This window comes from Anguilla rostrata, chromosome 4, assembly GCF_018555375.3.
Source record: "Anguilla rostrata isolate EN2019 chromosome 4, ASM1855537v3, whole genome shotgun sequence".
Classification (NCBI taxonomy): Eukaryota; Metazoa; Chordata; class Actinopteri; order Anguilliformes; family Anguillidae; genus Anguilla; species Anguilla rostrata.
In genome coordinates, this window is record NC_057936.1 from 12,742,872 (window position 1) to 12,762,534 (window position 19,663).

Below are 19,663 nucleotides of genomic sequence, written 5' to 3' on the forward strand. Positions count from 1 at the left end.
AAACGCCAGAATATCGACATATAGCAGGGCTACCAAACCGCTTTGTGAATGGCAACTTTTCATCAACGGTTTGCCACCCCTCTCTGCATCACTAACAGTTCCACAACCTGGGAAGGCAGCTAAAATGGTTCCTTAACGACAATCAGGTCTTGTGCCTGAGTGAACTTAAAGCCTCTGCAAAGTTCTCATTGTATGGTTCCTTGGTCTCTAAAGGAATGGGTGAGGCAGTGAATTTTTAAGAAGGGAGATTTTGGTTAACTGACGTATACCTGGCATACTGCAGTCTAGCGTTTTAGCCGTGACATAGTCTTCTTTTGTCCTTCAGTCAGGGTGCGTGAGCAAGGAATTGGTAACTATTCATTGGCATTGACTCAACTGGTAATTAATGCTGAATGTTTTTCAAGTGAATTTTGTGTGTGTGGTTATAACAAGTTAACCTACCTCCATGCATTTGGCTGAGAGAGAAACTTTAAAGCTATATTGGAGCAGGAAGACGTGAGGCTTTGAAGTAGCCTACTGATAATTAAGAACGAAATAATTTAGCAGGAAGACCACCAAACTCATGGCAAGTCCCACTATGTTCCTTTTAACTGTATCCATATTAACTCAGCTTTAGCAAAGTTAGCCTACTTAGAAGTGAGCAATTATTTCTCGTGCTAGTCAACATGCTTGCGTTCTTGCCAGGTGAGGTGTATTACTTTTTTTATTGACAGTATTGACAGCGCGTATTGACTTGTTAGGGCGACAAGTAACATAATAAAACCTAGCAATACATAAATAACTGTAGGCTATGAGTTTTAGGCAATATTTGTTTTGTTTTTTTTAATCGCCCGGTGTTAGTCATTGTAGCTAGCTACAAATACCTACTTTCACACGATTCTTCGTTTTTATAAATAATAGTGACGATCTGTCCATAAAGTGCATGTTTCGCGTTTTGTGCCAAATATGGTCTTGTCTTCAATTTTTTTTATAGCTGACCAGCAGCTCGTGTTGAAGTGTGTGGGCAGAGTCGTATTACATCACAGACAGACATAAAACCCCATTCAAGATTACCGGAGTAGAAATACGGCGCTTGCTGTCAGACTGGAGTTACAACCAAACTTCAGCTCACACAGACCTTTCGACACTTCACGTGGAATTTGACACCCTTTAGAATGGAAATATACCCCAAGGAAATAAAAAAAACAAAATCGAAGATGACTTCATTGCCTTGCAACATTAAGGTAAGATTAAGAGAAAGTTATTATTATTATTATCATTATTATATACCTTGCATCGAGTGCAACATGGTCTCTTTAATCATGATAAACCTCATCATTACGTTTTGATCCCATACATTTTCCCTGACTTATAAACTTGTTTAGCCTGTACACAGTTGAATGCATAAGGAATGTGAGCAATCAGATATTTTATCATGTTTAATAAACCTAATACACATTGTTTATTATTTCTTGATTTAATTTCACATTCTTCTTAGAGATTTGTTTTGGTAGTCTTGTTGGCAGTCAAGTTATATAACCCAAATGCGTCCTTTTCCACACTTTGTCTCTCAGGTGGTACGGAAGGGACTCCTGGTGTATTTTGAACTATTGATATACTGATTATAATCAGTTCAATTTATTGACATTTATTCAGGCACTGATGATGGTCCCTTGATCTGAAAACATCTTTCTTGAGCACGTTTTTCTCATTGAATCATAACCAATAGGATTTGACATTAGGTGACAAATTGCTCAAATGTTCAATATAATTAGAAGGTTTATCATCATTATTATCAGAAACCAATTCTGTCTGTTTTTTTCTTTTGTGAATATTGTGAATCTTTTGTGAATATTCACGAAATCAAATTATTTTTTGTTATTCATTTGAGTGATAGTATGTTTGGGTTTGTATATTCCAATTGATTTTATTTTATTAGCAGGTAAAGGGACTAAGAAACAGGAATATCCACTAAAAATTAATAGACATGACTGTTCAACTTCATTAGAAGTTTTGGACACTATGGAAATTATTCTGAACAGTAAGGAAGAAACTAAGACTTTGACTCCAAATGCAGATGTGTCATTCACAATTTAATGGAATAATGTACTTCTGCAGTTTTCCTTGGGTGTTCTTTGGAGCAGAATGCTTAAAAGATAGATTGAAACAAATGAGATGTGATGAGCTTTGGCTGCAAAGCTGAAGTTGTTTGAGGTATGCTAACCTGCTTTTTGGTAAGGAAGGCAGGTGTTGTTTGCCAGGTCCCCGTTCCTTATTAATCAATCCTGGAATCTGTTGCTTCACGATGTACGTGCATCTCTTACACAGGAAGGTGGATTTACATCATGAGGACAAACTGTACTCGGTAGGGAGACGTATGTATGAACGGGTGTGTGCGTGTGTGTGCGTGTGTGTGTGTGTGTGTGTGGTTTTGCCATTTCAATTCATAATGGCAACGTAACATGGATGTGCTGCTGGATGTGCAGTGAACATCATCGCTTACCTCCTTTTTGTTTTTATTTTTAAAATTACTTACCAAGGATTTACAGTATCTGATCTGGGCCTGTGGCCCAGTATAGAAGCACTAGACCTCAAGTCACATATTCAAATACTTCCTGGGCAGAAATCCAAGAAAGTGTCCCGTGTGGCCGCACTTTACACTTTGCAAAACAATGTTGGTCAAAACACCTACGGGCTGTTTTACCCGTCAGATTTACTTTGTCATGCCACATGAACAATGCTGATTCTCATCAGACAACGTGTTTGAGAGTACAGTATGTGTGGGTGTGGAACACCACCTACCTCGGAACCACCTTTTTGAACCTAAAAGCATTCTGTCCACATTCACCCAGAACAGGAATTCCGACTGGAGGAATCCTGTGTATGCATGTTTTCCTTATAAACCCAGCTGGTAGTCTTTGTTATTCCATGAGTTTGTGGGGAAATTTGAGGGGACTTGTTTTTAAATGAATATGTGTCAGCAGTCAGTGCACATGCATGTCAGTTCATGCTGTATCATCATCATCATCATCATCATTTACGCATGAATAAATCAAACGGTATGACTAATTCCAAGCAGTGGGGACGTGCACGGATTAGTCTGTCTGCTGCTGCTTCACTCTTTATATTCACAAATGACTACCGCAGCAATATAGCGAGAAGTATTTGTACAGCTGAACTTGCTCAGAGTTATGTGGGCCTGAACTGCATAGGTGGGAATTCACAAGCGGGTGTGGTAGTTCAGCCAAGATAAACGATTGGGCCAGGATACCACTTAGCTATGTGGTTTGACTACTAAAGGCCATTGACCGGGTTGACTGACTGAAGGACTGAAATTGCTGGAATGTAAATTTAAACTTGCTGAAATTAATGTAAACTTATCATGAGTTTCAGCCTCCTACTGCTTGCAGAACATAGCCCACAACCCCGAGGGGAAGATAAGCATTCATGCCACATTATTAAGAAAACGCCAACAGCAAATGCACCGCAATTTATGTAATCAGTTGAATTGACCGAATGGGCATTGACATGGGTAAAGGGTGACACCAAGGGAAAAGCACATTAAGTAATTTCAGACAAACAGGAAATGTCGCCAAAGCCAGCGATTGATATGGTGGAAAGGCCCACATTACAAAGTTAGTTTGCCTCTTGGTGCGCAGGACAGACGACGCTGTAGAGGATTCGTGACGAGCGAGTTCATCGACAGGACTCAAATACGGTGTAGTTCGGCCGCAGAAAACGCACGCTTCAGGCCAACAATGGAACACAGTGTGCAGCCGCACACGTGGCTCCCTCTCCTGCCCCGGTCTCACGGCAGGCAGAACAGATAAAGGGTAGGGCTGGTTATCTAGTGGCCTACAGCTGCGGCTGCAGGGCAACTTAACCATAAATGACTCCCCCCCCCCACCCCCAGCTGTCTGCCTGTTGCCGAGGCAGTAACCACACCCCTCCTCCATAGCCTACCACTGCTTTCAGTGATCGTGGGGTCATTTCTATGCTGTGACATGCTCATCTTTGCCAGGTGGCCTTTTTGTGGAGACAGATTCTGAATGTTGCTTGTTTTATTATATAAGTGGTGCTGTCTTAATTTGTACGCTGTTACACCAAGATTAGCTTGTTGATTTGTCGTAAAACAGTCACAAATAACACGTACTTAAATACTGATAAAATGTACTCTTTTTTTAAAGATTATGTATGTCATTTCAATGAGTACTAACAGCACTGAAATGTATTGTGATGATGGGATTATTTCTGTACGGCCATCTTGTTTTCCATCAGCATCTGTGGTTTCCTATTCAGTTTGCATGCGTATTACCTACCGTATGGTGTGGACCGATTAGACTGTATGAAAGAGGTTGTGACAAGAGCAACTGCGCGTCTGTCTTAACCATGTGACAATCGCAGTATCGCACAATACAAAAAGATATCACAAGCCCAGTGGTATACCAGATGTGAATGCTGGTTTGTCAGGGACGGCAATTGGAAGTGCAATTTTCTTCTGCAAGGGAATGAAATTATGCGCCACGATGGAAATCAGTCCTGTGAAAGGAAACCCCAAGCACATTTAAAATCAGTGGAGAAAATTAAGAATGTGGCTAGGATAATGAATGAGCAGGCTACATTACAGCAGGCTTAGTTTTATATGGAAAATATGCACAGGCATTGGCCAGCCTGGTGCTGCCTTATAAATTGCACATTAGTGATCTCTCAACACGAATAGAGGTTTAAGAAGTGCATCCACACTCTCCTTCCTCAGTGAAACAAATATCGACAATGGTGCTGCAAAAATGCTCTGTGGGTCCGTGGGTCTGAGCTGTTGACACGAACGTCCTGCAAACCACAATGTTTCCACACGCTGTGCTATTACTCACCCCGCCGCATTGCATAATGCCTGAAAACCATGCTCCACAATGATGGATTGACTTTCATCGGTAATTCATTTGATTTTAGGTGTTTGTAGGAACACGCTTCCCTCCAACATCCGGCATCGTTGTTAATGACCTGTTAATGATCTTATCAGGGAATGGCCGAGCAGCGTCCTTCTCCCACTGATAAGTTGAACGGTTGCACCAATGCAACGATCTTAACGTTTTAAATGGTTTGGTGACGAGTGCTCCTCAACGTTAACTCTTCAGTTTTTCAGGTAGACAGGCTAAGTGGGGACGATGAGAGAATGCGCAACTACAAATCACGAGGAAGTCCATTCTGGAAACCAAAAAATGAAAAGGAAAAATAAAAATGTTAAGCATCAGAAATATCACAAAAGGCCTAATTTTCCAAGACCTTTAGTGTGTGCAAACCTTTTAGCACACACAAAGCCAATAACATGGTCAATTATTGGTCATGGTATTTGTTTTGCACCAATCATTGATTGTGTTATTAGTTTTGCGCCTGCTGATAGGTTTTGCATGTGCTAAAGGTATTTTTTTTTTTATTAAATCAGGCCCAAAGCCTCATAAAGCAAAGATCTGATGTAAAAAAAAAATATTTTTAAAAGAGGAAAAACCTCTTGGCTTACCATCCAAATCATCAGGTGAGTCTGGAACGCAAAGCTTCAGGTTTGCTGAGAGAGAGAGAGGACTGCTTCAGTCCTGCTAATATCAGTGCGCACCCCAGAATTGACTTTTCATGCTGGTAGCCCTGTTGAGTTATGGACTGTCTTGAAAGATAGATTGCCCATGAAGCTGTAGCGAGTCTGTCAAAAACCCCTGAGGGGGAGATTCAATAATTCTTCAGACTTGAAACACAGACTCTCCTGAACTCTCAGTATGCCTTTTGCCATACACTCGGAGCAGTGTAATATCGCAGCTGAGATTCTTTATGGAATGAGTTTGCCCTTTGGATGATGAAATTTAATTGTAAAATGTGAGAGGATTTGCTTGTCTGCCTAAACAAGCTGACAGTGGTGCACAATGAATAAATCAGCTTGTCACTGGATCATTTTGCTCAAGATAGGCAGAACCTTTATCAGCAGTGTAACTATTGTATGTGCTTACAGTACCTCCCACCCCCTAAAATTTTAGAATTTTAGACAGAATTAGGAAGGAAACACAGAAAAAGATGGATTTATTAGTAAATCCACTCCAAATCTCAACATGCCTCATCAGATTGTTCCATCACTTGATTGCCCATGGAATTATGAGCTCTTCAAAGGCTTGCTTTGTTATGGCAGTGCCTGTATGCAGGCGTATATCAACGGCAAATCAGCTCGCAGGCTGCTGGGAGGCTGTCCAAGAAAGGACTTAATCTGACTAGTTCTCTAGGCTGTCAGGGGAGTTATTCCAGAGGCAGAAATGTACAGTAAACAGTTCTCATAAAGCATTTTGAGGAAAGTCCTAGAGGGATTGCTCCTCATCTAGCCTACACATACATTACCTGCCCTTTTCCTTTGTAGGAAATACGCAGTGAAGTGCATAATGTTGGCCGTTTAAAATCCTGATACCTATTGTTTGTACCCCGTGCCATGTCCTATAACAATGGTGGCCCAGACATCTGCCTTTTTCCTTTGGCATTATGCTCCTCTCTTTGTCCTTCCTGCTGACAACTCACATTCCAGCCCTTTAAGAGTGAAGTTTGCCGGCAACCTCTTTGGAAAGACAGTCTAGGCGATGTGCCATATCCGTCACTGAGGAAAGGGTTTAATTCTCTTGCTAAAAAACAAAATAATTGGCTCTGCAGGTTTCTTTTGTTATGTGCAGGGTTTAGGATAAACCACCTGACTGACAGATTTCCCCGGCCAGTACAGTAGGTACTTGGAGGCGCGTCAATGATTACCTAATATGGGGAAGTTCACGGTTGGTATTAAGATTGTGAGGTGATTAATTTGCTCCAGGTCAGGAGGATCTGAACAAGTTGTCCTGAGTTACAATATATACTATTGTGCCATTTTTTTCTTTTTTTTATACCAGTGAGGTACTGAGACAGTCTGTGGCATTTTTACAGCATGACTGCTGTGGTAATGGGAATGAGTATGTACTGTCTTTTGTGTGCAATGCAACAGTAATGTGCTGCTGTCATTATCACGGCTGTCTGAATGCATTTTGTGACACGGGTATCTGACAGGAGATTGGGTGTAGGAGTGAGGGAAAATCTGGTGACGCGCACTTTCAGATTGTGGCTCTGTAATGGAACGTGCCGGTTAAAGCAGAAGCCACACTACCGTGTCAACGTCGTGGCCCGTGAGCTGGCGTCGGGTGACGATTGTGATTGGAATGGCGCCTCCTGTCCTGTGCAACCGGTGTTCAGAAGTGTTGTGTTTGTTACGTGACGTAGACTGCACCCTTTGATGCATGACTCATCACTGTGAAGGTGGATCAAACTACTCAACATACCTGTTAAGAAAATAAGCATGTAAGACTGTTTGTTTACGAGAACAGGCTGTTCAGCCCATCTAGACTCATAATTTTGCTGTCTAGAGAGTAAATGGCTCTGTCTCATGTCTGGTTTTTAACACTCTGAGGGTGTCTTCTCCTACCATGTGACCTCATAATGTATTCCATGCATTGAAAACACCCTGCAAAAAAAAAATCCTTTGATATAAAGTCCAGCCCTAACGTCCCTGTTCCACCAACAAAACTCCAGCTGAAATGTATTTTGTTCTCTTGTTCTCTGTCCTCTTCCCCAGGTTTTCGTCCTCTGCCATGGCCTCCTGCAGCTGTCCCAGCTGCTCTACAGCTCCTACTTCAAAAGCAGCATCACCACCATCGAGCGCCGCTTCAGCCTCAACAGCTCCTCCTCGGGCATCATCTCCTCCCTGCACGAGGTAGAACCAACCCCCAACCCTGAACCCTGAACGCCAAACCCCGAACCCCGAATCCTGAACCCTGAACCCCAAACCTCAAACCCTGAACCCAAAACCCCAAACCCCAAACCCCGAATCCTGAACCCTGAACCCCAAACCTCAAACCCCATACCGCGAACCCCAAACCTCAAACCCCAAACCCCAAACCTCAAACCTCAAACTCCAAATCCCGAACCCCGAACCCCAGTGTTTTACACGGCTCACGCTAAGGCATGGGGATGTCAGAATCCAGACCTGAAGGGTTGTGGCATCTGCTGGCCTCCAAAGTGTTTCAGAGCCAGCGACTCGTTTGAGTCGTCGATTGCCCAAAGGATCCGCCACCTTGTTCTCAAGCCTCGTTTGGGTGCTGATAACCCCAAAATCCTGCAGACGCTGCAGCCCTCCAGGAGTTTGACACATTTGCACTAAGTCATTAATTTCATTCAACCACAGAACGTCTCCGTAAAGCACACAAACGCTCAGGCACTTTGCTTGCATCTTGGGCTCTCATAAGCAGGCAAAATAAGGTAAATAAATATGACAAATTTCAGCTTAATGTTTTTTTCGCTACATACCTTTAGGTCAGAGATCCCTCTGGGCCCGGGCATTCTTCTTTGTTACTTTTCCAAAATTAACACGTCCTCCTCGTGAGGCAATGCTCACGCCCCTCGTTCAGCTCACAGAACCGCTGGCTGTGAGCTGGGGGAGGTCCACGTGGAATTCCGGAAAACGTCCTCGCCGTCTGACGGTTCCCCCTTCTGCCTCCAGGTGGGGAACACGGTGCTGATCGTGTTTGTGAGCTACTTCGGGAGCCGGGTCCACCGGCCGCGCATCATTGGGATTGGCGGCCTGCTCATGTCAGTCAGCGCCATGATCCTCACCCTACCTCATTTCCTGTCCAAGCCCTACGAATACTCCTCTGTATTAACTGGTAAGAACATGGGGAAATTATTGGTAATTTCACTGTCAGCCTCTTAGAACGATGGCAACACACAGCAGTTGTATGTTAAAAAGAATGTCCTGTTCGGTTTAAGTAGGCACTGTAAGAACTGTGTAAGTGTGTACTGTGTACACTGGCATACTGAATCTACTGCAAGGCCAGATGCAGGGAGGATGCACTTTTCTCTCTATGGTTTTCAGATGCTGTAACATGACATGTTTTTAGGTTGGAAGGTAAGGACATTTTTTCTGATTGGCAGGTTATATTCTGATGTCTTCCTACACATAGCTTTCCCGGCTAAAAACAGGGATCTGAGCTGAGAACGTGCGAGTGAGTGCCAGTGTGTGCATGCGGCACACACTCACCTGCGATGGAGTCATTTCCAGCTTAGCATATTTCCAAGTGTCACGCTGTTGAGCTGACATCTACATTTTAAGTGCTTTTTTAAAGTCAGCAGGTACTTTGGAAACCCATGCACAATCCAGCTGGAAAATCTGGGTGCCACTGAGAAAAGGCAAGATTTGACTTGTCACTCAGACGGTTAGGTTTCTTTGGGAATCAGGTCTCATTTTTTCCAGCACTGAAAGCGACTTTGCTCGCTTGGAGTACCCTGTGAAGGTCACTAGGATGTTTGTGAGAATAAAAGCTTCTCTCTGAAGTATTTTAGTCGTCTGGTCTGCATCTTATCTTTTTACCAAGCAGCCTCCAAAAACCTTTTAATACAGGGTTGCAAACTCCAGTCCTGGTCGGCTGCATTATCTGCAGGTATTTGTAGTTTCCTTTCGATCGGCCTTGAGTAATTGATTAATTGATTAAGGCCTTGAGAGCAATGTGCGTGGACTCTTTGATGAATTGCTGGCCCTCCACGGCTGAATTTGTACACCTGTGCTTCAGGGTTTGTGCTGTGGGAAAGGTGCGATACTAAGCTAGTGCATTCTCGGATTAATTCCTATGACATTGTTGCGACACGGTCAGCTTGATGGGGCATTGTATCAGCGCTGGGCATAAGGGTCTACAGCTCTGAGACGTGAGATGAAACCTGGGCTCGCTCGGTACGCTAAGCTAAGCGCCGCTTTTGTGCGACAGATGTCCGGGACATTTGCGCTGCGCAGAGGAACACCTCGGCCCCTGACGTCTGCGCCCAGGGGGCTTCCCAGCGCGTCACGGAAACCAGCAACCTGTGGCTGCCGATGGCCATCGCCCAGCTGCTGTTCGGCGTGGGCTCCGTGCCCGTCCAGCCCTTCGGCATCTCCTACGTGGACGATTTCGCCAGGCCGGGGGACTCCCCCTTGTACATCGGTAATCCTCTCGCCGCCCGCCCCTTGAATGAATCGTGAAAGGGAAGTTCCGGAGATGGCGGGGGGGGGGGCCTTCGTTAACGTTCGTCTCCTTTGCTTTCGCAGCCATTCTTTTCGCGCTGTCTGTGTTCGGGCCGATCCTGGGGTACCTGCTGGGCTCCGTCATGCTGAGGATCTATGTGGACGTGGGCAGAAACACAGGTACCGCACAAAGACTTCCATGTGGAGCCATCACATGTAAAGGCACCAGAGGTAGAAAATCCAGGTTCAGAAAGTAAAAGTTATCACTATTATTTTGCTCCAGCCACCTGAATATGCTAATTATCACAATTCTTCAGCTAGGAGGTAGACCTAATTAGTAAAATCAGCTGGCTGAGTTGATGAGTGGAAGAAACGCACGGCAGGACTTTTACTTTCTGACCCCTGGAATTTCCACCACTGATTGGCACTAATGAAATGCTGTGTCAGCATTTTCACATGGCTGCTGCATTGCATCAGTACGCCCTGTGTTGCATATGATGAATGGACCTTCTCAATGTGAGAGCCTTCTGACTTGCACCTTAGGGAGTTTCTGTTCACTAGCGTTTACATGCGACCTCTCTCCTCTCTAAGATAGCATGCTGGAGCTGACCCCCACTGACCCACGCTGGGTGGGGGCCTGGTGGATGGGCCTCTTGGTCTCCTCTGGGTTATTGGCTCTCACCTCCATCCCATACTTCTTCTTTCCTCGGGCCATGAAGGAGAATGTAGGTAACATTATTCCACCTCACAAATCTTCCTTTTGATCCATTGTTCTGAATCACCATCTCCATGTACACAATACCACACTCCCTTAAATTTCAGCTGGGCTCAGTTGAGTGAGCTGGACAGAGCTCTTAATTGGGGTAGAATATAGATAGAAGATTTAACAGTTATATCTGTGATATGTTCTTGTAATTGAAGTGTGTGATTGGAGGGCTGTGGGGTGGTGGTGATTTGAGGGGCAGCTTAAAAGTAATAACAACTGCTGTCTTCTCCATTGGTATCAAAATGTAATAAGTGCATATTTGCAGCAGGATCAGCGCGATGTTGGACACATCGATAGGCCTGTTCCAGATGGTTGAGTGGGAAATTAAGCCAGCAAAAGAAGAATATTAACCTTCAGTCTTCAATGACTGTTGGAGTCCGGTTTCAAATCTATCATATTCAATGAACCAGTGACAATAGGCATCTCTCTCCTCTCTAAGTTTTGTTAGATGAATGCACTCAAACTTCCCAAATAAAATAAAATAAAATAAGACAAAATGACAGATAATAATATATTTTTTGTCTTTGCATGCACAATTTTGAACAATAATAATAAAAGAAAATATGCTTGGATAGCTGCACATTGTTTTATTTGTTTTATTTGTCATATAAATTTTCTAAAATAATGGTTAAAACTTGTGCACATACTCTACAGTACTTCAGCCACTTTGTATTATATCACAGGCCACTGAAGCTGAAGATGACTTTTTGGATGAAGGTCCAAAGACCCCAGAGATCTCCTTTTTGGACATCAAGAGTAAGTTCCTCATTGCTTTTGCCATTCTTGGTCAGCAACATAATCAATAATCATAATCAATCCTTTGTAAACAGTTTAAATTTCTCCTTGATATAGTGGAAATTTTCTTATTATTTTCAGTGGTCTTTTCATTTCAACATTCTCAAGTTATTCCCATATGTTTATTCTCTGGAGATTAGAATTCCATTCCATTATTTGCAATATTTAGCCTAATCTTACATAAAACAACAACCTTTTGTGCACTGAAGCTATGCCTTGGCGCTTAACACATCACCCGACCGGAGAGCGCATCCACGTCGACTGCCTCGTGTGTAATGTGTGTTCCTGTGTGTTCCCTCGGTTCTGCTCCGGCTCAGAGTTCCCCCGGCTCTTTCTGAGGCTCCTCTTCAGCCCGCTCTTCCTGCTGCTGGTTCTGACCCAGTGCTGTTTCTCCTCGGTGATCGCCGCCCTGGCCACGTTCCTCAACAAGTTCCTGGAGCGACAGTACAGCGCGTCTGCTGCTTACGGCAGCCTGCTGATGGGTGAGGGGGGAGCAAGGGAGGAGCAAGAAGGGGAGGAAGGGTTGAGAAGGGGTGCTTACCAGCTGGAAAGACTGAACACCCTTCGTCAATGCAGGCTTTTGTGCTTTTATCCACTTGCGTACATCTTCTCAGACAGGCTTGCCAGCTCATAAGACATATAATGATATGGATGCCATCCCTAAATGCATGTGGAGTTTAGAGCTCTATATTCATGTAGAAGCTTTGTTTGTCTATCACGGGTACGTCCTCACTGACAGGCAATCCCTCCCATCCCCTGCAGGTTCGATGAACCTGCCGATGGTTGCCATGGGGATGCTGGTTGGCGGGGTGATCATGAAACGTGCCGGCCTGTCCTTGAAGGCCATCCCCAGGTTTTCGTTGGCCATGCTCCTGGTCTCCATCCTGATGTGCGTTCCGTTGTTCTTCATGGGCTGTCCCACACAGCAGGTCGCCGGGGTTAACACGGGCTACAGAGACCAAGAGAAACCCAGGTCAGCCAGCTCTGGCAGCTGATGAGTGCGTTGGGGAGATAAACATCTGACACTCCTCTGCTTTAGCATCGTGAGATTTGCTTGCGCTGTTTTCTTCCTTTGTTTAACCACGTAGTTCAACTGAGAGCTCAGCTGAGAGTTCTCTTTTCCAGTGATGACCCTTCTGAATCAGAATAGGTTGGTAATTCAAGGGATTGTGTAGCCAATCACATTTAGGTAATGGTTTGGTGGGCCAGATGTAGGGACCCAGTTTTGTGGGAATTTGACCAGGATACTGGGGTTAAGACACCTACTTGCTTGTGCCTGTAGCGATGGCTAAAAATGTTTCAGTCAACAATCATGTTAATAAGGATATTAATATTTAATAGAATATACTTTGAAATAATAATCGATAAACATGTGTAGGTTCTACATTATTGTTTGCATGACTGATAAGACAAGAGAGAACATCAAGCTCCCATTATGCTTTTGCAAGCGAAATAACCCATGCCAATTGAAAATGAACTAAATGCCTAAATTCTAAGTGAATAACCTATGCCAGTAGATTAAAAATGCATTGAACCATGTTTTTATTTTGGCCCAAAAATGTATACAGAAAATCTTACAGAACTTATTGTCAGCATCAAATCAGCAGCATCTGTGTACTGTGTTATCAGGAACCTCACAAAATGTGATGGCTTATCAGTCCTTTTCAAGTGTGAAATTATGCTGATGTACGGATATGTGTTTGGCCTCCTTTAAGGTAATGTTGGACGCTGGCCAGAATTTATCAACATTGCAGTTTATCTTTTTCTTTTGTGAAGCATTTGACAGAAAATAATTATATTCTGTTTCAAGTGCACACCCTTCAAAATCAATATTATAATGCACTTTGTGCATAGTGATGAAAAAAAATAGGAAAAACAACAAAATAACCTGAACCGAAGGGCCTAATTTCAAGAGCGAGGACAGAAAAGTGCTTATGTATGGGAGAGAGTGAGAAAATTGCCATTGTCACAGCTTTGCAAGTTCTCAAAAAAGGTGAACATAATGCATTATTTAGAGTAAATGCTTTGTGTCTATGCATAAATTTGCTTGGAATCCAAATCGATTAATGTTTGCCTAGATTCCCTATGATATACGCCAGGTATGTGCTGTATCTCAGCAATGTAGGCAGTGGATTGGGTGACATAGGGTTGTGCATTACCTTTGCAAGAACCTGAGCATCACGGTTTTGATTCAGGAGGGTGGGTTTATGATACGGGTTTGTCTCGCTTTATCTCAGTTTGTCTCAGAATGCAAAATCTCCTTCGAGAAGAAACGCAGTGCCGTAAAAATGTATTTCCTTCCTGATTTCCTTCGTCCTTTTATTTGTCACTCTGAATTATTTCAGATTTTTCGACAAAAAATAATATGAGATAAAGTGAACGTGAGTAAACACAGAACACACTTTAAAAATAATAATTAATGAAAAAAGTTATCAAACACCCATATCTTTATAAATGGCTTTGTAACCCTTTCCAAACAGGTATATTTCAAGTTTTTTTTTCTCATCTCTTCTGGAAATTCTTTTGATCAAGGCATAGTGTATTTTGTGGTGCCTACTTCACTCTGATGGTAAGGTTCAATATGAGTTAGGTTTAGATTTAACAGGGCTGGCTAAAATCAAGCCTGGCTGTGTTCAATTAGCTGAATCGAATGATCAATTAACTTTGGTAAATTGGTTGGAAATGACATTTTCTCACATGGGTGATATGGGTGTTTGATAACTTTTTTCATAAAATCATTTTTTAAAATTATATTATCACGTTTACTCAGTTTCCCTTTGTCTAATATTTAATTTTGTCCAAAGATCTGAGACCATTCAGTGTGACAAATATGCAATAATAGAGGAAATCAGCACCGTACTGCATTCTGCCAAATGTGAATCTGAAACTGAACTGCGTCTGAGGCATTCCTGGTCTGACATTTTTCATATTTAGCACAGTGTGATTAGGCTCCCACTGGCGCAGTCTCAAAACAGACTGCTGCTCTTCCTACAATCAGACTGTTACCCCCTGAGCTACAGTAAATTGTGTATTGCACCAAAGCCTGGATTTAGGCCATTTATAGTTAAATACAAAGGGGCAGCACTAATACTGTGCAATGCAATTCCAATAAATAAAAGATTACAAGACAGTACATCACAAACAATAGACAACAGTAAATACAATTTAACAGTTTACACATTGGTTTAAAACCAGTCAACACGTAAAAAGTGATTTGCAAATAAAATTTAATTGAGTTGACTACCTTATCTTTTTTTGTTAACCAACAACAACAAAAAAAACCATTGATCTTCTAAAAAGAATTTTGGATTATTTTGAAGTGAATTTGCTTGCAGCTTCGTATTGTTGTAAAGAGAACCATACGCACAGGAAGTATAATAGTAAAATGGTGTGATTATGCGTCTTGCAGGCCCACTGCAATCTGCAACCTGAACTGCTCATGCCCCAAGACTGCCTTCAACCCGGTGTGCGGCTCAGATGGCATGGAGTACATCTCGCCCTGCCACGCTGGCTGCACCAACTTCTCCACGGACCCTCAGAACCCTCGCAGGATCCAGGTGAGCCAGGTCCCGTCTCCTCCATTTTAAAGGGTCGTTCCGAAGCAAAGCGGCGCTGAGAAAATGCCACACCGGAGAATACAGACAACCCGAGGCTTTCTTGCCCTTCTCCTCTTTGAGCTCTAATTAAACAAATCTTTTTTTTTTTTAACCACCCCAGTGTCTGCCGCTGCTTAGCAAGGACAAAAACAGCACTGTACAACCTACGGGATGTGCTCAGTCTAGGATCAATTTCCTGTGCCGATCGATCAGCAATTAGCCAAAACATCAAGAGAACGTGTTTTAAGTAGGGCAAAACCACTTAAATGTGTTTAACAGTTCATGTACCATGTCCTTGCCTAGAATGGATTTCTATTTTAATATGCAAAATATCCCATGGCCTTTAAAATGTAAGATTGGAAAACTGTCCCTGACCTGTGTCTGTTTTATTTTTTTTAAAGGGCTGGGTTTCTTATTTTCCTTATCTCTTACATAAAGTTTGTTATGGACAATCTTGTATGTTTTATGTTTTATTCTAGTTGGTGTTCATTGTGTTAAAAATGCACACTAAGTAAATACATGAATGACTGCCCTGCATATGTTAATTTGATAAGAATAATGCATTATTAGTCCATTCGACAGTTGTGAGATGCCGGTGGCCAGGACTACTAACCTGGAATCATAGACAGGGTATTGCTGTGGTATCCTTGTGAAAGCTAAATTTAAATATTTTTGTGAATGTTTAATTGTATAGTGGATGACATGTTAATGTGCCACAACTGTACCAGTAAATGGGATCTACAGCCATTCTGCTGGGTTTAAGAGTGTAGTAGCATGAACAGGTGCGGTGTCACTGGTTGTCTGACTCAGACCCTCCTGTCCCGCAGGCCTACAGCAGCTGTAGCTGTATCCTTGACGGCAACGCCCCAGGAAGTGCCCGCCCAGGCTCCTGCTCCAACAGCTGCCCCCACCTCCTCTTGCCCGTCATGGTGCTCATATCCCTGGCCGCGTTCGTCGCCAGCCTGTCCCACAACCCCATCTACATGATGGTGCTCAGGTAGGGCCTGCCCAGCACGTGACCTGATCCGCTTTCCATCAAGGCGTCATATTCCCCACAAACTCATAATACGCTAGAATTTGACATCTGTTTTGTTTTGTTGGGGTACGACACAGTGATTGATAACGCAGTTGTTCTTTTCCTGTAGGACTGTTCCCCAAGATGAGAAGTCTTTTGCTATCGGAGTTCAATTCATGCTCATGAGAGTACTTGGTAGGTGAAACTTCATGAGGGAGCACTGAGGATTGACTTTATTAAATGATGGATCTAGTAAAAAAGTGGAAAAGCATTGACTCTACTTTTAGTTTTCTTTCAGCAGGGAGGGTTGTATTAAATGTTTTGTGATTTGCATGCCTTGATGTACTGGCACTGACTTTACAAAGCCTTCTTTAAATACATCCAAAAACTGTTTTCTTAACTTCATCTTACCCATGGACTATAAAAAGAGGCTTTACCACTATCTTATGTTAATTGTAGTTAAAGCACAGTGCCAGTTGCTAAATTATAAATATTAATTTAGCCAATTGCAACAGTATAGGCATGCCCTCTTCTGGTGTTTACCTGTGTGTGTAATCCAGTGCTATAGCGCCCCCCAGCGACAAGAAACTTAATATACCCAAACTAGAAAATAACAATGAACCTTATCTGCATTTAATCATTTAATGCTGTCATATAACATATTGACTAAAAGTACAAGGGATACTGGTGAACTCTGGTGTTTTGTGTAACTAATGGTGTCCTTTCTCCTTCCCAAGCTTGGTTACCTGCTCCTGCAATGTTTGGGGCAATCATTGACTCCTCCTGTGTTTGGTGGAAGCGCACCTGCGGGAATAAGCTGGGTTCCTGTGGTTACTATGACAACGACCTTCTTCGAAACAGGTAGAGGAAAAGTTCTCTTCACCTGAGGTTTTCCTCTCGGAGGAAGTCACTCGGGCAAAGGAGCAGGGATGTCTCCACAGTTCAACCCAGTGAAATGAATATGCCAGTGGCCTACCATTGGCTAACGTACACCCTCTTACCCTCTTCCAGGTATCTGGGCCTCCAGGTGGGTTTCAAAGCCGCAGGGATCTTCTGCCTGTCCTTGGTGGGCTGGAAGGCGCAGCGCATGAGGGAGTACAGCCTAACGAACAAGCTGGACGAGTGTCTGTGAAGAGATGCCCGCCCGACTGCTGTGAAAAGGCTTGCCTCTCGATTCCCCGTGCGCTCGCGGCTTGTTGGAGCGACGGCGTGCTCTTCATCCAGACTCACGCGACGGGGGAAATGAGGGCAGTATGTCAGACAACAGCACCTTCCTGTGAAGCTTGCAGTGACTTGTAGTGCAGGACCCTACCTCACGCACTGCTGCTTATGGAAAGTCCCAAGTTGGTCACCTGGGCAGACTATAATGTTGTTATTTTTGCTGTCTTCATTTATTATAGCCAGTTATTTAGCCTTTTTCGATCGCTGGTTTTCACTGCACACACTTTATAGCGCGCATCTCGATGCAACAGATAGGTTTCATGCAATGTGTCCACCTTCTGTGAAGCAAGACCTTGCATTGACCGAGATAAAATATGTGAAAAATATATTTACATATGGACCTTAGAAAAGGAACATCGATGCTACACATATAAATGTTCAGTTATGTCAATTATAAACAGGGTTTATAAGTCCAAAAAAGAGATCATATATATTAAATCAGAGTAAAATAAACAGTTGATTTAACACTGAGTATTTTACTGTGCAGGAAGTTGAGGACACTGTTGGTATGTGAAAATGGCAATGAAAGTGAACAGTTTTACTGTTACACAGAGTAATATATAAATATGCTAAAGATTAGCTTACAAGCAAATCTCTGTTATTGTTCGAGAAAATCTGAATTTACACTGTTAGTACACAAAACATATTACTGTAACCAACCTTAAAGCAAACATTTTTCCAAGAAAAACTGTTTACTTTTTATCATTTGTAGATTTTTTTTAGTATGCTCTCCTGCTAAGGAAACGACATACCGCTGAATATGGCAGTGATTGGTCAGACATTTCTGTGAGCCAGGCCTTATGCCCAACATGCAGCCATGTTCCAAAATCTACTGGAAATCCTTCCCAGAAGAGTGGAAGCTGTTACAGCAGCGAAGGGGGGTCCAACTCCATATGAATGCCCATGGTTTGGGAATGAGATGTTAAACAAGTGCATATGGGTGTGACGTTCAGGTGTCCACATACTTTTGTAAATGTTTATATTAAAAATACTAAGTAATATAAATTTAGTCAACCAATGACCCAAACAGAGATTAGTTTCCAATCAGAGCAACTTTTTTGGAACACTGTTACGGGACTTATCGAAATAGTTTGCTTCTGTGTATTCCCAACATTTAAAACATACATGTATTACAATACCACAACACTTCACTTTCAGGATGGGTTTATAGGCATACTATGCAGATTATTTTAGCCTTGCTGTGGTCCTATGTTTACAATCAAAGAAGTATCCTCCTTCACCTTCAACCCCGCCCACTCGCCTTGAGTATCTGACTTCGGCCATCTAGATATCTAACTAAGCTAGCTGGATAGCTTGGGGTAACTTACAGATCCAACAGAAAACGTGCCAACTCCGAGTCGCTTTTCATCCCCTTTGTGAACTTCAATAGAAAAGCAATTCCAAGGTTGACTCTGGATTTTGAACAAGCCCTGTCAGCTTGTCAGTTTGCTTCACTGTGCTTGTAGCTAGCTACATACGCTCTGCTGAAACCTGATCCCACCCCTCGGCCTTTGTAGCCACGCCCTATCCTCCCCACACAAAAAAGAGTGTCATGCCCAGAAATGTTCCGAACACATTTGAGAAGAAGGAGCAAAGGAGCACAGATTTGGAAAATGTATGAAAAGACAGAGACTGCCAGTATGTTGTAAATATGACTGAACGTGGTGATTTTATAATATTTTCAAGGTTGTACGCCTTTAATGGTAGCAGCTAATTTTTATCGTAAACTAACATTTGTGGACCTTTTAACTTGTTATGTACAGAAGGATTCATTATGGTATTATTAGTATTGATATCCTATTACAGGACCCAGTACCATTAAAGGATCAATAATGGTTCCATATCAGGTGAACGTTTAGATTCTTTGTCTAAAACCAATGGACAATTTTATATTAAGCTATTAAGTTTAGCATTAAAAAAAAAAATTGTCTGTCAAACTCAATATGATGTAATGAGAGCTATAAGCAATTTTTAATATCTGAAAATGTGTATTCAGTATATAGTCAATTATGCAATGGATTTATTCCCAATTACTTGTTGCCTTTTTATGATTACAATTTAATCATAAAAAGCTTATGCAATGTATTACAATATCAGAAAGTAGATCTGTGTGTCATGTATGTGAGATTTTGTAAATATTAAACATGTATTTAAATTATCCCGATGCCTTGATGTTTTATCATAAAAAAGAAAAAAGTAAATGTCATGGATGTTTGGTCAAACACAAATGTGTGGGGTTTTTTAACTCGTTT

The 19,663-nt window shown here is 42.5% G+C and overlaps 1 protein-coding gene across 1 annotated transcript; it reads left to right on the forward strand.

Annotated features, from left to right (window-relative positions):
• Window positions 1-977: 977 nt before the first annotated feature.
• Window positions 978-19,569, forward strand: slco2a1 (solute carrier organic anion transporter family, member 2A1). The gene is made up of 14 exons (XM_064330736.1): window positions 978-1,223; window positions 7,604-7,741; window positions 8,528-8,690; window positions 9,786-9,998; window positions 10,103-10,198; window positions 10,610-10,743; window positions 11,468-11,540; window positions 11,897-12,061; window positions 12,342-12,552; window positions 14,989-15,136; window positions 16,003-16,172; window positions 16,321-16,385; window positions 16,928-17,051; window positions 17,202-19,569. The coding sequence occupies exons 1-14, from the start codon at window positions 1,155-1,157 to the stop codon at window positions 17,320-17,322; spliced, it is 1,890 nt and encodes a 629-aa protein (XP_064186806.1). The 5' UTR covers window positions 978-1,154; the 3' UTR covers window positions 17,323-19,569.
• The last annotated feature ends 94 nt before the right edge of the window (window positions 19,570-19,663 follow it).

Coding starts and splice junctions, on each gene's coding strand:
- slco2a1 (XM_064330736.1), top strand. CDS start 1,155: ATGGAAATATACCCCAAGGAAATAAAAAAAACAAAATCGAAGATGACT. Junction 16,173..16,320: donor ATCTACATGATGGTGCTCAG/GTAGGGCCTGCC, acceptor CTTTTCCTGTAG/GACTGTTCCCCAAGATGAGA. Junction 17,052..17,201: donor AACGACCTTCTTCGAAACAG/GTAGAGGAAAAG, acceptor ACCCTCTTCCAG/GTATCTGGGCCTCCAGGTGG.